The sequence below is a fragment of the Rhinopithecus roxellana genome, chromosome 9 (assembly GCF_007565055.1).
Source record: "Rhinopithecus roxellana isolate Shanxi Qingling chromosome 9, ASM756505v1, whole genome shotgun sequence".
Taxonomy (NCBI): Eukaryota; Metazoa; Chordata; class Mammalia; order Primates; family Cercopithecidae; genus Rhinopithecus; species Rhinopithecus roxellana.
The window spans coordinates 109,559,118-109,578,886 of record NC_044557.1 but is presented as its reverse complement, the minus strand read 5'-3'; the positions used below and the strand labels follow the sequence as shown (position 1 = coordinate 109,578,886).

Here is a 19,769-nt window from a genome sequence, read left to right as displayed (position 1 = left end):
TTGAGGCCAGGAGTTCAAGACTAGCCCAGGTAACATGGTGACCCCATCTCTACCAAAAAAAAAAAAAAAAAAAAAATTCGAACATCAGCCGGGTGTGGTGGCTCACTCCTATAGTCCCAGCTACTCAGGAGGCTGAGGCATGAGAATTGCTTGGGCCTGGGAGGCAGAGGTTGCAGTGAGCAGAGGTTGTGTCACCGTACTCCAGTCTGAGCAACAGAGTGAGACTCTGTCTCAAAAAAAAAAAAAAAAAAGAAAAGGATGTGTCTAGCAGGCTGGGCACAGTGGCTCACACCTGTAATCCCAGCACTTTGAGAGGCCAAGGCACGGGGGATGATCACCTGAGGTCAGGAGTTCGAGGCCAGCCTGACCAACATGGAGAAACCCCGTCTCTACTAAAAACACAAAGATTAGCTGCGCATGGTGGCACATGCCTGTAATCCCAGCTACTTGGGAGGCTGAGGCAGGAGAATCGCTTGAACCCGGGAGGCAGAGGTTGCAGTGAGCCAAGATGGCACTATTGCACTCCAACCTGGGTGACAAGAGCGGAACTCCGTCTCAAAAAAATAAAAAAATAAAAAATAAAAGTGTGTCTAGTAGAGAGCTAGGGCACTGTCACAGCACCCAAGCATGGGGCTCTACCCTTAGCCAACATCAGGGTTTCCCTGGCTGCCGGTTTCCTGTGTGCTTAGAGCAGTTCTCTTCTCTGCAAACAGGTTTATAGCCCAGCCTGCAGCCCCAGATTGCCCTGGTCTTCCCAACACCCCAGTGAGCAGGAGAAAACACAGAAACTAACATTTAGTGAGCACTGCCGTGGGCCAGGCGCCTTGCAGTCTGTTCTGCACGCACTGCCTCCTGATCCTCAAAAGGAACCACTGAGGTAGATATTATTATCAGCTATTTCCTTGTAAGCCACCTAAAGTTGGCTGGGTGAGGTGGCTTACACTTGTAATCCCAGCACTTTGGGAGGCCAGTGCAAGAGGATCACTTGAGGCCAGAAGTTCAAGACCAGCCTAGGCAACATAGCAAAATCCCATCTCCACAAAAATTTAAAAAAATTAGCCAGGCATAATGGCATATGCCTATAGTCCCAGCTATGCAGGAGGCTGAGACAGGAGTATTCCTGGAGCCTAGAAGGTCAAGGCTACAGTGAGCCATGATGCCACCACTGCATTCCAGCCTGGGCAACAGAGCAAAACTCTGTCTCAAAAAAAAAAAAAAAATGCTCAGTACTATCAAGGCTCCACAACTAGTATCAGAGTTCATATCTTACCTGTCTCTGCTCATGCCTCTAAACTGCATTCTTCTTGCCCCGCTGCAGCAAACTAGGCTGACACCAAAGTACAGACTTTCAAGGGCCCCGACAAGGCTCCTTCACACCAAAGCAAATTTCCCACCTGCAGTCACACCAGCCTTTCCATTCCTTTAGCTAACTAAGACTTTGGTTCCTGCAAACTTGCAAATCCCCTGGGACAGGCAACACTTTAAATGCTCATCAAGCATTTGTGCGCTAGTGGGAGTGAATTTTGAATTTTTTTCTTATGAGTAGCTTTTGCTAGATCCTAAGGAAAGTAATGATAAAAATATTGGGTTTCTGGATGGAGAAAGAGTCTGTTGAAAAGAGGAAGAAAGATTGTAGGATGGGAGGTGGGGGCACCAATGGTGGATTTTACTTCACAGTTTTGTGGAAGATTCTAGATGCTAGGATCATAAAGAAGGAAAAGAGCATTTTTTTCCTGCTTCTGGATTTTACAGTTGAAATGAGGAAGGTAAGCTATCTCTATGCAAGGAGTCTGTTGTCGTGCCTGGAGAGCCAGAGCTAAGCAGACTCTCTAACTCTCTCTGGCCTCATCCCTGCTGTCCAAAAGGCCCATCAGAGGCAGCACATAGATTTGTATCTGGCTGTTGTTTATCTCCACCACCAGGGCCCATGTCTGTTTGAATCACCACGGCATCCCCAGAACCTGGCAGAGTGCATCGCACTTAATAGGTGCTCAATACATGTTCGTAGGAATGAATGTTGTTGAAATTTGAAACAAAAAGACCTGCACCAGGACTCTGGATTCCAGCCTTGCATTGCCACCGGAATGTCCTGCGTCCTTAGGGAAGTTACTCCTGCCTCTGGGCTTCAGGATCCTCATTTGTAACAAGAATGCTGTTTTGTCATTCCAGGGCTATGTTGAATTCATCTAAATCCAAACGTGGAATGCTAAGGTTGATGGGCTTAGAATGCTCTCATCAGGTCAGCGTTGCTGGAAGGCAGTGGTGGGAATAGCGTGGCTTTGACAGTTTCTGCAGATATGTACTCGCTGACCCTCAGAGCCCTCAAGGGCTCTTGGGGATAGGATTCCCAGGGAGCAGCCAGGAAAGCTTCTTTCTTAGGTCAGGGCTTTCATTTATCAGCAAATGCCTTCCAGGAGAATGATGGTTATGAACACAGGCTGTGGAGCCAGGCTGCCTGGGTTCCATTCACACTGTGCTCAACCCTATCCCTCATCAGTGGGGTGACCTTGGCCAGGGTACATAACCTGGTTCCCTGTGACCTCCTCAGTACCATCGTCTGATAGTCACACCTGCCTTGGAGATGAGTTCAGAGAACCCCATTCTTGTAAAGCACACAGTGAGGGCTCTGTGAAAGTGAGTTAGCGGTTTGGACTTCTCAGAGCATGAAGACTGAAGCTGGCCCCTGACAGCTGCAGCTCTGGCCAGGGAGAGCAGGAAGGACTGGCCTCTAGCTTAGTCTCCTTCTTTGCCTCTCGATGTCATTTACTTCCCATTCTACGCCCATAAGAGACCAATCGTGAGGCTCCGTTTTACAAATAGTGAAGTCTAGGCACCAGAAGAAAGTACTAGACTTCATCTTCTGCAACAAGGGCAACCCCGGGTTCAGAACTCACCCATTTGGTTTCAGTGTTGCTGGCTCTCGAGAGAGTGGATATCCAGTCAGGAATGGAGAGAGCCTGGCCTGAGTCAGCAGTCATAGTGTCTATGTTTGATGCATCCCAATCACAAAGCACAAGTGCATGATTGTTCCTGACCCACCCTGAGCCCAGCAGGGGCAGGTGGTCCTGAGTGGAGGGCAGGGTAGGAGGGGAGGTGCCCTGCATGGACCTGGAAACTAGGAAAAGGCAGAGACAGCCCCCAACTCCAAACCCGCCCTCTCCTCTGCACCCTGCTGCCTCCCTGGATAGAGTCAAGTCATGTTGTGAGCACTGTGACCACCTCCAGCCTGGGGTGAGGAGGGCACGCAGCGAGTGCCTTGCTCCAGGCTGGGAAGAGCAGATCCACGGTCCGCTGACACCTGCCTGGCTGGCCCCTCTGGGAGGGGAGCCTTCCTCCATAAATCAAACACTTAATTAACTTGGGAACACAGGAATACCGTGTCAGGAGCGATCTGTCAGTGCTTGTGTGAACTGGACCGTGTTGTTTTCTGCGGACTGGGGCTGGGTGTGGAGAGAGTTTCAGGAGGCTGGAAGGTTTTTTCCACCGTGTTGTCATGTCTCCAATAATTGAGTTATCTCTCTCGTTGCAGGTGGAGAGAGACTTTGAAAGGGAGTATGGAAAACTTCAGCAGTGAGTGTCAACCCCAGAAAGATGAGGTGGGAGGTAGGGAGGGACAAGGGCCCCCTGCCAGGTCTCACTTGTCTGCCCAGTGCCCTTCCCTGGGCTGCCCCTCTGCCCCGTGAGTACCCTGGAAGCTGAGGGCAGTTCAGGTCACCAGGCTGCCAGAACTGTTCCCCAGCAATGGCTACGCAAGAGTCATTCACTCGTAGCTTTTGGATGTAGTGGCACTTCTGTCAGTGGGAAAAGTCCCCACGGAGAAGATCCCCTTCTCCTCCTCCGTGGCAGGCCCTCCAGAGCACCTGGACTTCGCTCAGGTAGGGGGAAGGAAGGAGACCCCAAGCAGCCTGTCCCCTGCCTTGCAGGCTGGAAGAGCAGACCCGGAAGCTGCAGAAAGACATGAAGAAGAGCACCGACGCTGACCTGGGTAGGTGACTTTCCACCCGCACCACTGGCTTGGGCAGGTGGGGCAGAGGTGGGCACCCTCCTCCCTCAGCCCCCCAAGGGCTCTGATGTCACTGCACTCAGAGGACATGTGCCCAGTGTCCTGAGAAGCAGCCTGAGGACAGTCACCCCTCACCAGTCAGATCCCACTTTGCACAGAGCTCATACCGCCCCACTCTGGATGTGGGTGTTGGGGCAAGACTCTCCTGGGACTCCAGTCAGGGCAGTACTGCAGCTGGTGGAAGTTTCTGCCATCAGATGCCTCCACTGCTTCATAATCCTGGCCGCCGGCTCAGGCTGTCCAGAGGGAAAGGGAAGCACGTTTCCTCCTGCAGAAACAAAACTCCCTGTCCTGCTGGGACGAGCGCTCCAGTGGCAACAAGAATGGAAGCTGTTGTGTGTTTAAACAGCTTGGGTTAAAGTGTAAGGCCAAAAATACCCCAGATAATTCTGTCTGACAAAGGGCACTGGGAGGCCCGTGGGAAGTGGGGACCAGCAGGTGCTGGGAAACAGCCAGGGCCCTTGGGGAGGTTTCTTGGCTGGAGAGTTCTTGTTTGAAACAAGGAGGAACTAGGCCCAAGAGCCTAGAGACACAGGCAGGTCTGGAATAAGGGAGCGTCCAGAGCCCTTGCCACAGGCCATGTCCCAGGAAGGAGGCAACGAGCAACCGGGAGAGATGGAGACCATTCCTTGAGGTTCTTTCTCCAAGGCCTTGACTTTCCCACCCCAGAGCAGCAATCACTTGACCAAAGGTTGATCGATAGCTTCAGCACTCCCTGCACAACTCTGGACAGCCGACTTAGCTCTACCTCAATTCCCTCACCCGAGAAGCACAGGTAGTGCCAGTCCGAGTGGCATAGGCTCGTGTTGAACATAAAGTCGGATGAGCAACGTAAAGCGCTGAGAACAGAGCCTGGCAAGGGTCAGCTCTCGGGGCGTCCGCTCCTGTCATCACTGTCATCATTGTCGGCGGCAAGGCTCTCTGACTGGGTGGACCTCTGCAGCTCCTTCCCTGGGTCCGTTGGGAGGGCCGTGTCCATATACCACACTGGGACGGGGTCCTGAAAGAGACTTGGGTGTGGCCAAGACTGCCCACTTCCTCTCACTCAGCAGATACTGACTGAGAACCCACATGTACCAGGCACTGTCAGCACTAGAGACTCAACAGCAAGACAAGTTGGGAGCTTATGTTCTAGGAGGAAGCCCTGCAAGAGGTCCACAAGCGGATCGGTATTAAAATGACATGTCATGGTGTGTTGGGTCAAGAAAACTAAGGAGGTAAAGAGTGACAGGGTCAAGGGAGGCCTTCCTGGGAAAGTGTTCTCTGGGCAGAGTCCTGAAGGAATGAGTAACCCACACAAGTAGAGCCAAGGGAAGAGGGCCTGAAACACAGACAGCAAGCGCGGAGGCCCAAAGGCCGTGCACGCTGACCAGAGATGCAGGAGAGGCAGCAGGAGAGTGAGTGGAGAAGCCATCTTCAGTCCCCTCAGCCACTCCAGCTGCTGAATAATGCCCTGTTACGGCTGTGAAGAAATTTCACCTACCTGAGCTCTTCTGACCTTGAGATTGGTGGGGCACATGACACACCCATTTTATAAACGGGCATGTCCATTTGATAAAGGAGGAAGAGTTCAGCTTCTCTTCTCCAAGTCCAGGGCCTTGTCTCCCCAGCGAAGGCTGCCCATGCCCCACTCTTTCCTTTGCCCACCCCCACCGCCAAACTAGAAGGCGACTGAAACAGCCCCTGCTCCGGAACCCTGGCCCATCCACTCTTGGCTTGGCTGTCTATGAGCCTAGTGCAAATGGCAGCATCACTGTCTCCTGACACCATTCAAAGGGCCACAGGGCAGTGGGCACCTAAGGGTGGGATTTGAGGACCAGCCTGCTCCTACTTGGTACTGCAATTAAGAGAAAAACCCTTGAAATGTCCCTAATAGAGGCAGTGATTTGAATTTGTTCCCATTTTATGCCAGCTCCTAAGTCTCAGCCAGTAGCTGATGTGTAAACACACCTTTCCTACAAAGCACTGTCACAAAAGGAAAACATTCCTTCCCTGGAAGCCACCGTCACCACCACTGCCACCACCATGCCCTGGTGAGCACTGACTACCGGTGCAGGGACTGTGGCCATCTTGGTCTGTGCCGTGAATTCTCATGCCAGTGCTAATTCCTGGGCCGTGGGCTGGTCTGAACATGCACCTTGCTCCTGGCCTCTAGCGTTGCCAAACTGTGTGTCACAAGCCAAGGACCGGATTTGGGAGTTTGTCTGCAGTTGTTTGTTTTGTAGTTATTTCAGGTCTGAGTTACTTGGGTCACATTTTTCTTGATCAGTCCCCACTGCCTTTCCAGTTCAGGAGCTGCTGTGACCCGTTGCTTCCTTTCCTTCCTGCTTCTGCAGACAGCTGCACTGTCAGAGCATAAATGAAGCCAGGGTGTGCTGCGTTCACAGTGGCTTGCTCCGGAACCAAGGAGGGCATCAGGGGTCTGTGATGCACTGTCTGTGGCTGTGGAAAGCTTTAGTTTTCCAGCAGAGAAACCAGAGTTTGATGGGTGACTGCAGAAGCCTAGCACTGCTATCCTCAGGAATGGATGTGGGCAGAGACAGTGCCTCTGAAGAGCCACGGTGCTGGTCATGGGGCTGAGGCGAGCCTGACGGCCACGTCAGTCTCACGTACAGGGCATCAGCGTTGTGGGCGGGCTTGCTGTGCTGCAGGCTGCCAGGCCCCACCTCCAGCCTCCAACTAACTCATGGGCTGGGCGAGACCTGAAGATGTGTGTCCCTGGAGTTCCCAGGTGACGCTGAGGACCGCACTGTGAGCACCACTGATCTGGACAGTTGAGGGGAATGGAAGGATGCCTTTCCTGAGCGTGGAATTTCCTAAGCTCCCCAGCAAGGTGGAAAATCCCTAGTTATTCTAAAAAAGATGACCTTTCTTTCAGAAACTCATGTTACTTTCAGAGTGCTCTGGTGAACCTTTGACTCTTACATTCCAGAGGCTGCATCAGGACTCCAGAGACCCAGGTGGGGTCCAAGACCCTCACTTTCTCTAAGGTTCAAAGACCACCAGCCTCCTGGTATGGGCCAGGCTGACTGTGCCCCTCTCCCAGACCCTATAGGAAACAATGAGAGGTATGGGCTGGGGCAGGGACCACAGGTCCAGAGGGGCATGGAGACCTGCTGTTCTTTATTTTTGTTGAGGGAGAACGGAGTCTCGCTATGTCATCCAGGCTGGTCTCGAACTCCTGGGCTCAAGGGATCCTCGTGCTTCAGCTTCCCGAAGCACAGGGATTACAGGCATGAGCCGCCACGCCCAGCCAAGGCCATGGTGTTCTTGGTGTCATCTATCCCAGCTCTGCTCTGCACATAAGAAGCGGGGGCATCACTGGGCGGAAATTCCAGGCCCAGTTCTGCCCAGGGCTGGCCACTGAGCCCACTCAGTTCCTTGATTTCCTGACAATGCAAGAGCTTTGGGAAAGAAAGGAGAAAATGGGGCTGGGCCGGGCGCAGTGGCTCATGCCTGTAATCCCAGCACTTTGGGAGGCCAAGGCAGGTAGATCACCTGAGGTCGGGAGTTCGAGACCAGCCTGGCCAACATGGTAAAACCCCGTCTCTACTAAAAATACAAAAATTAGGTGGGTGTAGTGGCAGGTGCCTGTAATCCCAGCTACTTGGGAGGCTGAGGCAGGAGAATCACTTGAAGCCAGGAGGTGGAGGATGCAGTGAGCCGAGATCATGCCATTGCACTCCAGCCTGGGCCACAAGAGTGAAACTCTGTATCAAAAACAAAAAAAGGAAAGTGGGAAGAACGTCTCCTTGCTCCTCTGGCTTTTTGGGTTGTTTTCCTCAGATTTTTTTTTTTTTAAGAAATAGCAGAAGATATTTTTTGGAAACATTTCCAGCTTTATCCAGAATTTTATTATCTTTTTATTATGCTGTATGTGATCATTTCATAATCAAATCAAGTTACACATAACGTTTGTTCCTAAACCTACAGGGTCACTCCACAGAATTTAAGAGGTGTTTTTCCCTCCGTTGCTTCAACATTTCTGGAAAGTTTACATTTCCAGCCTTCTCCCACAGTTTGCCCTTTTGCTGGGTGACTGTAGCACTCTCCCAGATTCCAGAAAAACCCCAGGAGGGTGCTCCTGGCTGGCTAGTCCGCTCAGCACTGCTTTGCTGGCTGGTGAAGGGGCCTGGGGGAGGCAGACCCTTCCCTGGGGAGCGCAGGGTCAGGGGTCAGGTTCATGCCATGGAGTGCTAGGCGAGGCCACATCTGTAATTAACTGGGAGGCAGACCTTATGTCATGGGTCCTAAGACACTTTTTCCACAGTTACCATCTCTGAAATGAAAGTACTGAAAGTGTAGCCTGGTTTGATTGACAACAGTTTTTTCTCTCTTAGTAGTTTATACAATAAATGACTTACAATGAAGAGCATCTTAAATTCAGTAACATGCATATGGTAAGAAATGCATTTGCAATGTGTCTTCTCTCCTGAGACCTGCCCCAGACGCACTCTGACACTGGTACAGACAGCATCAGGCCAGCATGGCCCTTCTCCAGGCCCGCTTCCTGCCCCTCTAGAATTTTGTTTCTAGAATCTAGAAATAATGGAGGCCTGAAAACACGTTCAGGACCAGGAGCTCCAAAGCTGCCAGCAGGTCTCCAGCCCGCCTCTGAGCCGCCTGTGACTCCCAGGCTTCCCATCTGCCCAGCAGGGAATGTCAACACAAGAGGGAGGAGCACAGAGGGGTGGGTGGCACATTCGTGGGGATCGGGTACCAGGGTGCCTTGAAAAACGTCAGTGGACACCTGATAGAGCTTGATGGACCTGTCCACTGGCTTCCTCCAGGCCAGATCATCATAAGGAGAGCAGTGAACAGGGAAGCAGCTGCCCAGGGTCAAGGGTCAGGACCCAGCTGGCACGCTCAGCCATTTGACCATGGAGGCATTACAAACCCTTTTGCACCTGATCTGCCTCCTCTCTAAAATGGAACCAAAATACATTTCCGCTAGACATCCCCTGGGTTGTTTGAGCCCTAAATGAGAGTGCTTGGGACTCTCATTTAGCAGTGGTAGAACCCCAAGATGGGGACCTGCTGGCAGCTTTGGAGCTCTTTGTCCCATACAAGTTGCCAGGTTTCCATTATTTACAAACAAAATTCTGGAGGAGCAGGAAGAGACCCTGAAGGAGGGCCCCGCTGTCCCAGTGCCGCTTGTACCAGCTGCAGAATGTGTCTGGGTGAGTCTCGGGGGAAAACACAGTTTCCAGTGTATCTCTTCCTACTGGCCTACTGGATGTCGGGGAAACCAGGGGTTGACAAGCTACAGCTGCTGGCCTAATCTGACCCAGTTTTGTCAATAAAGTTTTATTGAAACAGCCACATCCATTTTTTATGTGCTGTCGCTGCCAGTTTTCACAGCACACGGCAGAGTTGAGAAGTTGCAACAGGAATCGTGCAGCCCTCAAAGCCTGATATACTTACTGTTGGGCCCTTTGTAGTAAAAGCATGTGTAAACTGGAGTACTGTTACTCTTGTCCCTCTGGGAGTCCCAAACCAAGTGTCACGTCCAAACCACCTGGAGAGGTGGTTTTAAATGCATATTCTTGGGTATGAGGTTTACTGAATTAGAATCTTTGGAGCCAGAAACATATTTTATAGCCTCCCACGCAGATGGTCCTTTTCTAACCCAGGGTTTGGAGAATAGGTAAAGCCGCTCAAAAGAATTGTCCAGAGCAGTGTTAGGGTCGGGAATGAGCGTTAAAGCATGGAGAGCAGCAGCTTGTGGCTGTGTGGTACTTCGCCATTCTGACGGCCGTGGCCGTGGGAAGAGGTCTTCAGGGTGCAGGCCCCTGGCTTAGGAGGACGGTGTCCTGGAGAGAAGGCCATGAAACCTGCCCCTTCGTAGAAGGCTCACTGAGCTTTGGCTTCTCACAGCCATGTCAAAATCTGCCGTGAAGATATCCTTGGACTTACTCTCCAACCCCCTCTGCGAGCAAGACCAGGACCTTCTGAGCATGGTGACGGCCCTGGACACGGCCATGAAGCGGATGGACGCCTTCAACCAGGAAAAGGTGACTAGGTCTTGGTCTGGGGTGGGCAGGCATGACTTCCACCCCACGTCTGGGCCTCTGGGTGGACTGTGCGGGGAGGCCCGAGTGCGCTCCCTCTGCTCTCGGGGTTCTGAGCCCTCTGGCCTCGTGTGCTACAATGTGCTGCAAGCCCATGGGGCTCTTTCCAGACTGTTCTGCCTTGGCTCTACCTGATTCTTGAGGCTCCACGAGCTTGGGTCGCCAACGGCAGTCCTGTTCGCCCCAGCCCCTGAGCCTTCTGTGGCCGCCCACCCAGCCATCCACCCTGAGCAAGGCCAGGCCCAGGACAAGGACAGCACCCTGTGGCCCTTCAGACTTCCTAGCCCAGCGGTAGTTAGGGGCCCTGCCTTGCCTGTCGTCCTCCCCTCCCTACCAGTTTTAATGTCTTCGGGTTTTTCTTGGACAGGTGAACCAGATCCAGAAGACTGTGATCGAGCCCTTAAAAAAGTGAGTAAATGTCACCTGGGAGCCTCGGGGCACGTATGGGAGAGGCAGGTCAACGACTACTTGGGGACTGAACAGGATTTCTAGCTGCCTGTCCCCAGATTCCCATGGGGCCTGACGGGAAACTCAGTGGGGATATCAGCTCTGTGACCTGTGGCCTAAGCGCCCATGCTCCTGGGGGCTCCAGAGCACCCGCATGGCCCAGGCGAGCTCAGGGGACCCTGCCACCGCCCTGCGCCCCCCACCCCGCCCAGCAACCGCCGCTGCTCTGCTGGTCATTTGACCGCTTCCTCCTGATTGAGAGCCACTGGGGCCAGGGCTTGCTGAATGGAGCTAGCAGAGACCTTGGCCAGCCCTCAGTGGACATGAGCAAGGCCTTTCATCTTGCCCCGCTGGATTGGGAGAGCAGCTGCCTGCAGCACTCGGCTTTGGAAATGTGGGGGTGGCCGCACACGGGGAGGGCGCGGCAGCGGGGTCTGGCCGGGAAGGTCCCCTGGCTTGTGGCCTGTTGGGGTCAGGAATGCTTCTGTGAGACTCATCTTCAGTTGGGCAGGCCCTGGTCAGCGATCAGACAGGCCTATTCCCTCGGTCCCCGGGGCGGGGAACAGGCAGAGCCGTGCCTTGAAGCCCGGAATCACTTCATCTTCCCTGGCCTCTCGCGAGCAGGCTGTGACCTAGAAAGCTCCTGCCCGCCCAGCTGCGCTTTGTTGCCTCTTCTGCGGTGGTCCCGGGCAGTGACTTGCCAGGGCCGGGTAATGAGGCTCTGCCTAATTATCACTGGCCTGGCCCAGGGCCCAGAGGGCAATGAGGGGAGCAGTTTTTGATCCTGCAGCCCCTCGTGTTTGGGATTGCTGAGCTGTTCATTGACTGTGCAGACCTGAAGTTTGGGATTAGGAAAAGGCCCGCCTGACCCTAGCAAGCTCTTGTTTCTACGCCAGGACCATGGAGGCTCAGAGAAGGCAGGGTGGGAAGGGACTGTGCCTCCCGCTCCGGCCCTGGCCCCCCAGCCTCCCCAGAGTGGGCATCCACCACCCCCTGCCTACTGGTAACGGTGCAGCCCCAAGCCACAGGGTTGCATAGGGAGCTGGGGTGCAGAAAGAGCTCCGTGGCTGTGGGTGTTGGTCCTGGGCTTCAGGACAGACTGTTCAGGGCTGGTTGGGAAGGACGCAGGCTGAGCAGACCCTGCCCACAGAGGGCTTTTCTGTGCCAGGGCCACACGGGTCCCAGAGACGGACACAGAGGCTGCTACAGGCACCCATGGCTAGCAGAGTGAGGCAGGGACTCAGAGAACTGGGGAACTGACTCCCACTTCAATTTCAGTATCAACAAGGCGCCCTTGAAATCTGATTCCTGGCTTCTAAAGCCCAAATGGAGAGAAACCCCGGCCACTTCCCACCACCCTGGTGGCCCACCACCTGCCAGGAAGGTGGGGGCGTGGCAGAGGGGGCGCACATCTCCGCAGCAGATCCGCTGACCTCTGCATGAGCCCTCAGGCCTGCCTGGCTGGCTTCTCCCTGTGTCCCCACAGCTGACATATGATCTACCCCAACCACATAAAACTGCGCAGCCTACAGCCTCCTCCCATTGGCTTCCTCTTGCCAGAAGAGAAGCTCCCAGGGACCCCAGCACCGGAAACAGGAAACTCCAGCTTTCCTGTCCTCTGATGAAGATCATGGCCACATGGCCACCCCACCGCCCCCGGCCTCCCTGCAGGGGCTCGGCCTCTAATCCCCAGTCTCTGGGCCGCATTCACATGTCGGATGGGGATGCTTTCAATTTCCCTTTCCTGGTGGGTGGAAGCTCCCGGCTGCGTGGGCACAGACCAAGGCATGGCAGGCATTCCCCACCAGTGCTGGCTGCGCCCAGCCCACCTCCCAGCCGGCCTCACTCCCCTTCCCTCTCCTGCTCCTCTTCGCCCCTCCCATCCCCAGGGGAGTGAGTTTGATATTGAGCCTTAGGGCAGACTAAGAATTGGGCAGTGATCATGGGTAGTTCTTTGATCACTGGCCTGGGCCTAGCCTGGCCCCCTTCTTTGAGGATAAATGTAAAACGGACTTCAGTAGCTTACAGTCTAGTGGAAAGCCACGGCGTGTTCTCGGGTCAGCGGCCAGGCGTGGCGCAGGACCATGGAGCGGGGCATGCTGAGTGGGCTGTCCCGCCTGCCCCCAGCAGGCCTCAGAGGCTGTTTCCTCACATGTGGAAGGAGAGAGCCAAACTGACTTCTCAGAATGGGACAGTCTGCGCCTAGGAGCAGGAGAGGTTTTGGTGGGCTGAGGTGGGCAGGGAGAGAGGAGGGGTGAAGTGCGCTGGGACAGCAGAGTGGAGCCTGGGTCCTGGCTTCACACCTGGGGAGAGGCCCCCCGCCCCCAATGTGGTTGGGTAGAGTCAGCAGGGCCTCTGTGGGGTCCCAGGGGCATATCTGGGAGGGGCTGGCACAGGGGCCCAGCCTGTGCATGTCTCCACTTCCCCTGCCAGCACCCTGAGCCCTGACCTGAGATCCCACACAGCACCATCGTACGTCCACTGTCCACCCTGAGGCTTTGGCAAAGTCTGTTCTGTTGCTAAGAAGTAGAAAACAGGGAGATGGGGCCTCAGTGGGTCGGTGACCAGGGCAGATGTGACGGAGTCCTGGTCCCCCACTCTTCAGCCACCTCGGCACAAGCTGCGCCCCGCCCTGACTGATGTGAGTTCCCCCTGAATGTAGAAGGGTGTGACACTTGTCCCTACCCCTAGGGAATCCCAATCCCAGGACCCAACCTCCCCCACACCGCGGTGGTCATTTATCAGCAGTCGCCTCCAGTGGCCTGAGCAGGCAGAGCCTCTTGGTGACTGAGGGGTGCTGTCATGGGAAACAGGTTTTCATGGTGAAGACATGCTCTTCCCACAGGGGTAGGAACAAGACAGATGAGGCCCTGTCCCCTGGAGCTTGTGCGAAAGCGGACAATGCAGGTGGCCTTTAGCCACATCTCCTGCAGAGGCAGATGGTCTTGGTTCCAGGGGGCTGGCAGGAGCCCATGCAGCCAGGTGGCTACCTGGAGACACCACCGCCCCATTCCCCGAGAAGCTCTGTAACCCAGCCCCCCTCACCCCTCCAGCCCCCCTCACCCCTGCTCGGCACTCCCCTGTAGTCAGTGCTCCTGGTGGCTCTGACTCTGGCCCAGGAAATAAGCCCCAGCCGATAGCTGTGGGAAGGAGGCTATGAGGGTGCCACAGGGGATGTGGGGGGTCAGGCTGCTGGAGCAACGAGCATGGGGCTCCTCCCATCCCGCGCTGTGGAAGGCGCCTTGCGCACACATGGCTTGACACTGTGATGCCCTCCTTCCTGAGGATGTGAGCTCAGGGTGGTGGGATTGAGGCCAGGGCCAGAGAGCTCTCCACCTGCTGCCTCCTGCCTGCCTCTCATCCATGCCCTGTCCCAGTGCCTGCACCCACCCGGCAGCTCCCAGGCACCCACAAGGCCCAGGCACTGGGACCATCCAAGCAGCAGTTGGCTTCTAACACAAGGATAGGACAAGGACCAGGGTGGCTGCCGGTGGTCCCTTGGCCATTTGGGGTGGTGGGAGAGGCGGCCTGGTATCCTCTCTGGCCCAGCTGCACCTGCTGCCAGAGCATGTGCCTCTCAGCTGCCCAGGAAGGGGGCGGGGCTCCCCAGCAGCTGCAGCTCCACCACGCAGCTGCCCTGGGCAAAAGCATCAAGCCTAGCTCCTCCCAGTGGTCTCACTCCAGCCCACGCTATGGGTGACCACGCGTCCTGGTGGTGTCTGCTTCCCACCCTCAGTTCCGTAGTGCTGAGGGGCCTGCGCTCTCTGCACAGTGCTGGGAGGCCCATGGCTTCTGCCCAGCAAGTCGGTCAGATGCTGGTTTGATTACTGTCTAAGGGCACGGGTGAGAATTCAGGGTGCTTTGGTGGCTTCACCTACTTAGCACCTTGTTAGACAGGGAGTTAGTTATGGACACTGTTGAGGTAGAGGATTCATGTTAGTAGCCTGTCTTGGGGATAAGCCCTTCGTTTCATCAAAATCTGCTCCCTGGGTCTGTGACTTAGTTTGGGGCATTTAATGCTTTGGTAAAGTTTATATCCTCTTATTCTCGGGCAAAACTGTTACCTCAAATGGACACCTGATTTGTGAGGCTTTTTAAAACCAGGCCGGCCGCGATGGCTTATGCCTGTAATCCCAGCACTTTGGGAGGCTGAGGCGGGTGGATCACTCAAGGTCAGGAGTTGAAGACCAGCCTGGCCAACATGGTGAAACCCCATCTCTCCTAAAAATACAAAAATTAGCTGGGCATAGTGGCGCATGCCTGTAATCCCAGCTCGTTGGGAGGCTGAGGCATGAGAATCACTGGAACCCGGGAGGCAGAGGCTGCAGTGAGCAGAGATCACACCACTGCAGTCCAGCCTGGGTGAGAGAGCAAGACTCCGTCTCTAAACCAGATTCTGGGTCATGCCCTTTGAGAGGCCGATCTGGGAAGCCCTGCTCCGCATGGTGTCTGAGCTCCTGGAAGCTGACAGTGAGTCTCTGAGCGCCTGTGAGCGGCTGACCCAAGCTTCAGTGACTGCCTCCTGCCCTTGTCTTTCCTCCTCTCTGGGTTCCCATAAAAACCTCCAGGAGGAACCAACTCTTCTGGTCCTGGGTCACCTCCGAATGGCCACAGAGTCATGAGCTCCCTGGGCTGCACAGCCAGATCCCGGGCACTCAAGGTCTCTGGCTTGCCTGGTAGACGCCCCCTGCCATCGTGCCGAGGGCCAGCCCTCCAGCAGCAGCAGCAGCGAGGGCCTTAGGAGAGCATTGCTGCTGGTCACTAGAGGCCACATGGGTCACAAAGATGAGGCCCGTGTGGACCTGCAGCACCACGACATCCACCGCTGCTCTCTCTGGGGCCCCTCTTCTGAGTCTCCTATGCGGTCCCTTCTAGTCATGGTGGGGTCGTAGGAGGTCCTCAGGCCATTTTCCTGAAGCAGCTGGTTGGCACTTTGGCTGTTCCAGTGGCAGAACCATAGGATTTCTGCTGCTTTCGTGTTGCCAAGGAGCCCTTGAAGGAGAAGGTGCCCTGGGCCAGGACTGGGTTCAGATTTCAGTTCTGCCACCTGCCAGTGGCACTGTGAGGGCTGGAAAGGGTGCCAGACAGAGAACATGGACACCTGTGTTGTCTTCTAGACCTTCTCTGCCCAATGGTGACCTTGGATGAGTCATAGGTCATCTCTCTGTCCTCAGTTTCCCTCCTTTTTAAAAGTGAGGTCTTGGCCAGATGACTTCAAAGGCACTTTCCCCACAATCCTCTAGTCCATTGTGTGATAAAGCTCACAGGAGGTGGGGGTCAGGGCACCCTTCATTCCCGGGCCATCTTGTGCTGCCGGGACCTGGCCCACAGCCCTGCCCCCTCTCATCTGCCCTCACCCCACGACATTGTCCACTTTCGCACAAGCTCCGGGGGACAGGGCCTCATCTGTCTTGTTCACGGTGAACTCCCCAAGACCTAGAGCAGGGTCTGGCACTTAGTAGGTGCTCAGGGCACATTTTTGGAAAAGTGAGTGCTTACCAGGCTGCCCCTCCAAGAGCGGGCCCATCTCCAGCCAGCTTGTCCCACAGGTTCGGCAGCGTCTTCCCGAGCCTCAACATGGCGGTGAAGCGGCGGGAACAGGCCTTGCAGGACTACAGGAGGCTGCAGGCCAAGGTGGAGAAGTATGAGGAAAAGGAGAAGACGGGGCCAGTGCTGGCCAAGCTCCACCAGGTACCAGGGGAGACAGGCAGGCAAGGGCTGGACAGATGGGCCATCGTGGTCACCTGTGGTAAGTCCCTCCCTTCACCTGGGGGCACCAGGACCAAGACACCAGCCGTCCCCACCCCACCCATGCCATATCCCACACCCAGCAGTGAGACAGCGTTTTGACACCCAGGGTCTTGTTCCCTAGGCGCGCGAGGAGCTGCGGCCTGTGCGGGAGGACTTTGAAGCCAAGAACAGGCAGCTGCTGGAGGAGATGCCGCGCTTCTACGGCAGCCGCCTCGACTACTTCCAGCCCAGCTTTGAGTCCCTCATCCGAGCACAGGTGAGGCCCAGGCGCTCTTCCCCTGGGTGGACATAGCTCATGCCACTCCCTGTTACCCACGCTGGAAGGGTGGCTTAGCCATTCTCCACAAAGACAGGGCACCCACCCCAGGCACAGCCCCAAAGGAATTCATTCTAGTACCAGAGTCGCCGGCTCGGTGACTTGGGAGCCCTGTCTGCTGCTAGAGTCCTCACGTTGCTCTGGTGAATCCCAGACCAGGCATGGCCGAGGTTCCCTTGTGTCTGGCAGTTCCTCCCTGGATCTCTCTGCGTTTCACTAAGTAGCCCCTCTGCCCCACACCCTCAGGTGTGCAGGTTCTTGACCCAGGGTGGTGCTGAGGAGAAAGGGATCTGGAGAGTGGAGGCCTATTCTGAGGACTCAGCTCCCCTCCCCTACCCACCCCGAGCCAGTCTTCTTTTTAGCAGGAAACGGCAGGAGTTTTGCCTTGGAGCCACTAGGGAAGGGGTGCCAGAGCCCTGGGGAGAGCCACACTCAGGGCTGCTGCTAGGGCCCTGGGTCAGACACGGGCCAGGCCCCAGTGTCCCCTTCCACTCGGGGATGGGAGGACACGGAGTGGCAGCACCCGTGGCTCCCACGCTCCTCACCCTCCTCCATCTTCAAGCCTTTAGCAAAGATTGTTCCCCCAACTGGCAAAATAGAAAAGGGTGGGCACCCATGCCAGAAGCGGGTCCCTTCCACACAGGACCCTGTTGATGGCTCACACTCAGCGACAGCCTCAGTACCCCAACACCCTTGGCAGCCATGGGCGCCAGGTCCCTGAGCCTCAGACTCTGCGCTGCCTGGGTGGGCATCTGGCGCCCTCCAGTGGCCGTTCTCTGCAGGCCCCGCAGTCACAGCCACAAAGCCCTGGCCCGCACACCCACCCTGCCGGGCCAGAGTCAGGGTGGCCACCCACCCCAATCAGGACGCCTGAGCAGGGTTCATGCTAGGGCTGGGCCTTGTCAGTGATCCACGTCCTTGGTCCTGTGCCATCTGTAGGCAGCAGTGAGACCTAGAACCTTCTGCAGGAGGGTGGGGACTTCTCCCGACGCTTGCTCCTGCAGTGAGGGCTCCCTTCAGCCGCCCCATCGGGTTCACGGGAGACCTGGGCCTGCCCTTCCTTACTGTCACCTAGGTGCTTCCCTACACCCTCCCTCCTGTTGCTCACAGGAGGAAGCCACAGGGTGCCAGGCTCCTGCATGCCCAGGTTGGAGCAGATGGGAGGCCAGGGATGCCCTGTAACCAGGCAGCATTGCTGGGGGCTGTTGACTGCCTCCTGGGCCCCAGCCTCCCCCTCGCCCGCCCGGCTGCCATTAGTCATGGAGAAGTGAGCATCCCTGGTGACTCAGTGCGCAGTGGCTTGGGCAGGGAGGGGCGGGTAGGGCAGCCCACCCCCAGCCCAGAGGTGACAGCAGTGTTGAGACCAGCTCACTTTAGCTCCCCGTCGGCCGGCAGAAATCTCGCCTCAGGAGTGTCAGCCGTGGGTCCCTGCCCCACCTGGCATTTCCCACAAGGTCCCCTTAGTGTCTAGAGCTCCTCCTTGTGTCTAGAGTGCAAAGTGTGGAAGCTTTCAGGAAACTGCATGTGTTCACTGGGTCATGAGATAGAAACTGAGGCAGAAGTGGCCCCTGTTGTCTGTGGAGAAGCCCCTGGTCCTCAGCCATGTGTGAGAACTGACAGGCCTCCCCATTCCTCCACCTGCCCCACCCTCATCCCTGTGTCCTTTCCCACCCCGGTTCTGGTGCCTCCCTAGAGGGACCCTGGCAGTGAACCTGGCCTCTGAGCTGTCCCCCTGGCCACGCAGCTTGGGCCATGAGCAAGGGTGGGATGCAAGTTGGGAGGGAATGGAAGGCTAGACGGGCATCCCCTTTCTCACCTGTGCTTCTAAAGCTGGCTTAGGGCTTTAGGAGCCAGCCACCAGTCTACCATGCCCTCTTTCTGCCATGGACAAAAGCCATGGGTTCTTCCCTAGCTTACAAAAAGCAGTAAAACTCCAGTCATGGTGCCCATCATCCCACAGTTGCCCTAGAAGGCCCATGCCTTCCTGCACCTGCTGCTGGGGAAACCAGGCGCCCAAAGCAGGGGCACCTCCACCTCCAGCCACTGAGGCCCTGTTGCTCCCCGGCTCCTTTTGGTTCAGTCTTAGAGCCTTTCCGTGCCCTGCACATTCCCAAAGGCATGCTGCTACACAGCTCCAGATGGGTGAGGGCAGGGGGTAGCAGAGGAGTGTGAGCCTCTCGCCCCCTGAAGCACATGGTTCCCTGGAGCCAGCATGTGCCAACCCGCCACCTCCCCCAGGTTGTGTACTACTCAGAAATGCACAAGATCTTTGGAGACCTGACCCAGCAGCTTGACCAGCCAGGCCACTCCGATGAGCAGAGGGAGCGGGAGAACGAGGCCAAACTCAGTGAGCTCCGGGCCCTCTCCATTGTGGCCGATGACTGAATCCCCGTCACTCTTGGACGACTCCTGTGACACGGTCAGCCTCGCTCGTCCTTGCCCTTCTCAGGGCTAGCTGCTCCTCTCACAGGCTGGGGACAGAGATGGCCCTGGTTCACTTGCCGGCCCTTTGCAATGAGTGACTCTTCCTGAGCCCCGCACCAGGATCCCTAGACAGGCCGCCGTCTCCCCACTCACAACCCCAGCAGGTAAGCAGTGTAGACAAACCCTTGGGGCTTTTTTATTTGGAGAACCGTCCAGCATGCATCCTGGCCCAGGGCCTGAGCAAGCTGCAGCCCTTCTGAAGCCATGGGCTTTGTCGGCTTAGTTGGGGGTCTTAGCCCTGCATGCATTGTGGGCATCAAATCTACCTCCAAAAGACCCATCCTGGGGAGCCCTCTGGCCCCTCGTTGCCTTTTCACTTAAAAGTCTCTTTTTTCTGGGAGAGGCCCTAAACCCTGCCCAGGAGAGCTGGTCCTCCAGCCCTGGCAGGCCCTTAGCCAGCTTCCCAGCAAGACAAAAGCTACCCTCGTGACTTTGGGACCCAAGTTGTTGGGGTTCCCGAGGTCACTGAGAACTGTTACCTCGGGACCTCAAACTGTCAGTGGAACTGTCCCACCACACAGAATGTCCCACAAGAATTCACAGGTCTCAAAGCAAAAACAGTGGGTTTGTGTCTCACCTGAGTATTTGGAATTTTATTTTTTCAAGTAAAGTTTTCAATGAAATGTCCACATGGTAT

General features: G+C 55.9%; 1 protein-coding gene across 2 annotated transcripts in view; it reads left to right on the top strand.

Annotated features, from left to right (window-relative positions):
- Positions 1-19,759, top strand: part of BIN3 (bridging integrator 3) — a 47,964-nt gene extending 28,205 nt beyond the window's left edge. Inside the window, exons 3-9 of one of the 2 annotated variants that reach the window (XM_010365385.2) lie at positions 3,530-3,570; positions 3,924-3,985; positions 9,941-10,077; positions 10,502-10,542; positions 16,131-16,272; positions 16,454-16,588; positions 18,887-19,759. In XM_010365385.2, the coding sequence (XP_010363687.1) occupies positions 3,530-3,570; positions 3,924-3,985; positions 9,941-10,077; positions 10,502-10,542; positions 16,131-16,272; positions 16,454-16,588; positions 18,887-19,033 (705 nt within the window). In that variant the 3' untranslated portion in view covers positions 19,034-19,759. The remainder of the gene's footprint in view (positions 1-3,529; positions 3,571-3,923; positions 3,986-9,940; positions 10,078-10,501; positions 10,543-16,130; positions 16,273-16,453; positions 16,589-18,886) is intronic. The other variant, XM_030938015.1, reaches the window with a different exon arrangement.
- The last annotated feature ends 10 nt before the right edge of the window (positions 19,760-19,769 follow it).